At 41.0% G+C, this 4,829-nt stretch overlaps 1 protein-coding gene across 1 annotated transcript in view; it reads right to left on the bottom strand.

Moving 5' to 3' along the window:
- Positions 1-1,506, bottom strand: part of LOC139572626 (collagen alpha-1(XXIII) chain) — a 165,457-nt gene extending 163,951 nt beyond the window's left edge. Inside the window, exon 1 of the mRNA XM_071395310.1 lies at positions 839-1,506. Within this exon, the coding sequence (XP_071251411.1) occupies positions 839-1,135 (297 nt within the window). The 5' untranslated portion in view covers positions 1,136-1,506. The remainder of the gene's footprint in view (positions 1-838) is intronic.
- Between the last annotated feature and the right edge of the window lie 3,323 nt (positions 1,507-4,829).

Below are 4,829 nucleotides of genomic sequence, written 5' to 3' on the forward strand. Positions count from 1 at the left end.
ATCCAAACTTGATCTGGAAACATTCATTTATTCATTTAGAGTTAGAGGGGAAAGTGAAGCCCATGAGAAATGTTTTGGGACTAACATTATGGAGAAGATTACTGCACATTCCAGTTGGTTTGACTCAAGTCAGTCTCCCGTCGATAGTTTTAAGAGGGCCATATAAAGCAACCACTATGCAATGAGACACACTAGTGAATTTTGTGGGTTTATAACAAGCAGTATAAGCAGTAAGATAAACTTAAATAACTTAACTTATTGTTATAAATGGACATAAACCACTATAAGCAATACATCAATCATTATGTAGCACCTTGGTAACATGAATATAATACTGTAAAAATGATAAAGTGATGTAATTATAATTTTACCAGTTCAGGTAAATAATGTACAAAAACGTAACCAGGTTTTCAATGACCTGTCCATAGTCATTTTTATCAAGAGGGGACTTTTTGGGAGATAGCCTACAACATATTTTCCCAAAGAGATATGGCGAAATACTCTCACAGCACAAACAGACAGCTTGTGTATCACCAAGCTTTACATCAGTTATCTTTCATCAGGCGATACCTGATAATATCTAGAGACAGAAGGAATCGCACAGCGGTGCCTTGACCATTAGAGTCAGTCGCTTGAGGAATCAACATCTTCAGACATGAGTCAAATACTGTCATTACGCGCAACATTACGCACGGCATTTAGTCTACTCTAGCTACATATTATGGATACCCAAGCAGGAAGCTGCATGAATCAAAAATAAAGAGAAATACTCTATGATATATATACATAGTGTTACATTTTAAATGTCCCCCCCCAAAAACGGTGTGTAGCTAGCTACCTCTTGCAGGAGCGTCTCGATAGAACTCCTTAGTGCCGGTAGTACAGTCCCATCCTCGCGCGTGAAGGCGCTCTCCGGAGGGTTAAACACTGTGTTTTTATCCAACTCCAGCGCATCCAGTCGGTTCTCCAGTTGGTAAGTCTTGAAGCTCATGAGCAGGCAGATGGCTATGGAGCTCAGGGACAACATGAAACACACCACCGTAGGGAAACCGACCAGACAGCGCAGGAGAAGAGACCTGGGCGCGCATGGACGGAGTGCTGCCTTGCTCTCCCCGTTATCCTCCGTTGAGTCCATAACTTTAAATCCCGGTATGAAACAAATGGTCTTGATGAATAAAAAAATGTTTAATGATGAAATATGCGCATTTAATAACTAAACTACGTCAGACTTTGCTGTGTGCTGCTGCTACACATTCAACTCACCCCAACACGGTTTCCTAAATTAGCCTTGGAACAAGAGGCTGAAATGCTGAGCGCGTTGCGCGCGGTTTGCATATGGCAGGGTGCAATCTGGATGCGCACGAGATAAATTGAGTCCTCGATCCCAGATCCTTTTGTTCCTGCGCTAGAGAGTATGTGGATGGGATGGGGATTCAGTCAACAGTCAAATTTCTTTCAACAACAAAAAAAGTTGCATGTTCGGCAAATTGAGATGCGCCCGCCCGGTTGACCATGTGGGGGAGGGAGATACAGTCGACAGAGGGAAAGAAATGTTGGCTGTAGATCGACAACTTCCGTGAAAGCGTGACGTTATAAGGCTGTGAATGTGTATACAGTAATCCCTCGTTTATCGCGGGGGTTACGTTCCGAAAATGACCCGCGATAAGTGAAATCCGCGAAATAGAATTTTTTTTTTTTTTTTTACAATTAGCAACTATTACATGTATACAAATACAGTGACTCACGTGTAGGCCGTTTCACTGCTCTTCAGACTGGGCCGCTGCATCCTGACTGCGCTCTGCAGTGTTCTCTTCTTCTGAAGCCCGCGGTGCAGGTGTGTTTGTTCGGGAGAAGAACATAGTGATAGGCAGCTGTTGTCGCTCTTTTTTTCTTCTTTGCAAAAAGATCCTTGTACACCGACATGCCACCATCGATTACGTTGGAGAACTGTAATGAACGGCTCATCAAAGGGTCCCATTCCTCAGCTACTCGCTTAAGTTCAGTGGCCATTCGCACCATGGTTGCTAAGCGACCAAGCGTTAGTCCTTCCTTCCTTCCTGGCCAACTTAATGTAAATTTGCCAAGCTGTTTTATGTACGTACACATAACTGCACGAGACGACAAAATTATAGCACAATTCGTAGCATGTTTTGATACAAGAAGCGGGAGTGAGTTTTTAGCGAATCAGAATGCAGAGCACAATGCACCAAAAAAAAATAAAAAATGCATTATGAAAATCCGCGAAATAGCGAATCCGCGATAAGTGAACCGCGAAGTGGCGAGGGATCACTGTAGACTATAGCCTAGATATGTTTTGAGTTACTTTGATTGGGCTCAATCTCGGGCAGTCAACATTGAATTATAGTTTGAGGTGATCGTTTTACTACAGCGGTTTGAGACTTGGATTACAACCTCTAAATGATATTTGGCCCCACAGCCGTAATTTGGCCCCAGAGAGTCATGTTTTCTGTCCTTGGTGTTGAAATCAAATCAGTTTAATAATAGATCTGCCAGTCAAGTAGCCTACGCCTCGGTTGTTTACTCTCTGAATAAGATCTCATCTACTTTATCCACATTATATTACTGTAGTCGAGGCTATTTAATTACTCTTCAAATTCGTCAACATGAAGTATCAAGATGATGTTGTTGAGTGTCATGGGTGTTGAGTGTCATGCCGGGTAGACTCTCTCGATCGAGAACCTAAATTGACCTATATTTTAAACAATTTAAAATACAATTGTTTTTGTGTTTGCACAGTATTTAGCTCACTGCAGTTCCTCAACCTGGTCCCTGAACTTGTCTAACTTACCTGACCGCCGATTCATCCAATTGCGTTATTCTAACATATTAAAACAGTTGCCTATATATGAACGGAAATATATAATCTAATAGATATATATCGATGGAAAATGTATGACACTCACCTAGTCTTCAGTTAAAGTGTGATAGGCCTGGGCCGCGAGATGTCGATTATTGCGCCGCAAGCACAGGTTGTGGAACAGCTCTCTACTGCCACCTACTGCTCATCATAGCTTAAGTGTCACTCCACCAAACCATTAAGATTTGGACTTTTTAAAAACTTTTTACCCCAAATAAATCATATTTTCTGAACACCTCACGACATGAAGTACATATTTAATCTCCAAGAAAACATATTTTCCCATCTCAGGCATCAAAGGCTATTATCATCGGCCATTTTCTTTTGATATGTACACCACTTGTCTTCAACCCTCTTATGGACACTGTGGAAGTTGTCTGAAAAAGATTATAAAAACACTTGTAATAAAATCAACATTTCCCTATGAATCATAAGTCCCTAAAACTAATTAAATAATTGCAAATTTAACATGTATATAAAATCTCACACTTCTGCTATACTAAATCCTGAAATGGATACCGTGTCAGCGGCCTTATCATTTTTCATCAAAAGTATGGTTTCACTTCAGAATTTGAACAAAAATGATCATGATTGGTCTAAACATTTCAGAATGAGCTGAACAAACATTAAATTCATATTTCCTAACCTTTCTATAACAAAGTAGAAACAGGGTCTTGAAACAGGGTTGAGACTAGGGTAACAGGGTCGAAGATGCGGTCTGGCCAACGCATTACCGGGGGCAAACTTACCACCCTCCAGGACACCTACAGCACCCGATGTCACAAGAAGGCCAAAAAGATCATCAAGGACAACAACCACCCGAGCCACTGCCTGTTCACCCCGCTATCATCCAGAAGGCGAGGTTAGTACAGGTGCATCAAAGCTGGGCCCGAGAGACTGAAAAATAGCTTCTATCTCAAGGCAATCAGGCTGTTAAACAGCCATCACGAGCACATTAGAGGCTGCTGCCTATAGGCATAGACTAGAAATCACTGGCCACTTTAAGGAATGGAACACTAGTCACTTTGATAATGTTTACATATCTTGCGTTACTCATCTCATATGTATATACTGTTTTCTATACTATTCTACTGTATCTTAGTCTGTTCCGCTCTGACATCGCCCTTCCACATGTATATAGTCTTAATTCATTCCTACTTAGATTTGTGTGTGTTGAGTATATGTTGTGTAATATGTTAGGTATTACTTGTTAGATATTACTGCACTGTCGCAGCTAGAAGCACAAGCATTTCACTACACTCGCAATAACATCTGCTAATCAAGTGTATGTGACCAATAAAAATGTATTTGATTTGATTGTGGTGGTAACTTCTTCCATTTAAATTGGTTTTGTTTACTCTCAAAATTCATTTGTATTTCATAGATATAACCATGTAGTGAGGACAATAGATATCAATTTGAATCAAACTGAGTTTTTTAACCAAACAACAATTAAAAAAGTTTGAATTAAACATAGCCGACATGAATAACATTGAAGAGACCTGGGCCTGCCTGTTAAAACACCACAAGCGGGGTTCCCACTGGGTACACATCGTATTGGCAGGCTGAGGCTTTGGGGTATAGTGTGTGTGTGTGTGTGTGTGTGTGTGTGTGTGTGTGTGTGTGTGTGTGTGTGTGTGTGTGTGTGTGTGTGTGTGTGTGTGTGTGTGTGTGTGTGTGTGTGTGTGTGTGTGTGTGTCTGTTGCACCCTCTACAACCACTGTGATTGCTATTTGACTCTGCTGGTCATCTATGAACATTTGAAAATCTTGAAGAATGAGCCTGGTTCGTCTCTAGGTTTCTTCCTAGGTTCCTGCCTTTCTAGGGAGTATTTCCTAGCCACCGTGCTTCTACATCTGCATTGCTTGCTCATTGAGGTTTTCAGGCTGAGTTCTATATAAGCACGTTTCGACATCTGCTGATGTAAAAAGGGCTTATAAATACATTTTAT

The sequence above is a fragment of the Salvelinus alpinus genome, chromosome 4 (genome assembly GCF_045679555.1).
Source record: "Salvelinus alpinus chromosome 4, SLU_Salpinus.1, whole genome shotgun sequence".
In the NCBI taxonomy this organism is placed as follows: Eukaryota; Metazoa; Chordata; class Actinopteri; order Salmoniformes; family Salmonidae; genus Salvelinus; species Salvelinus alpinus.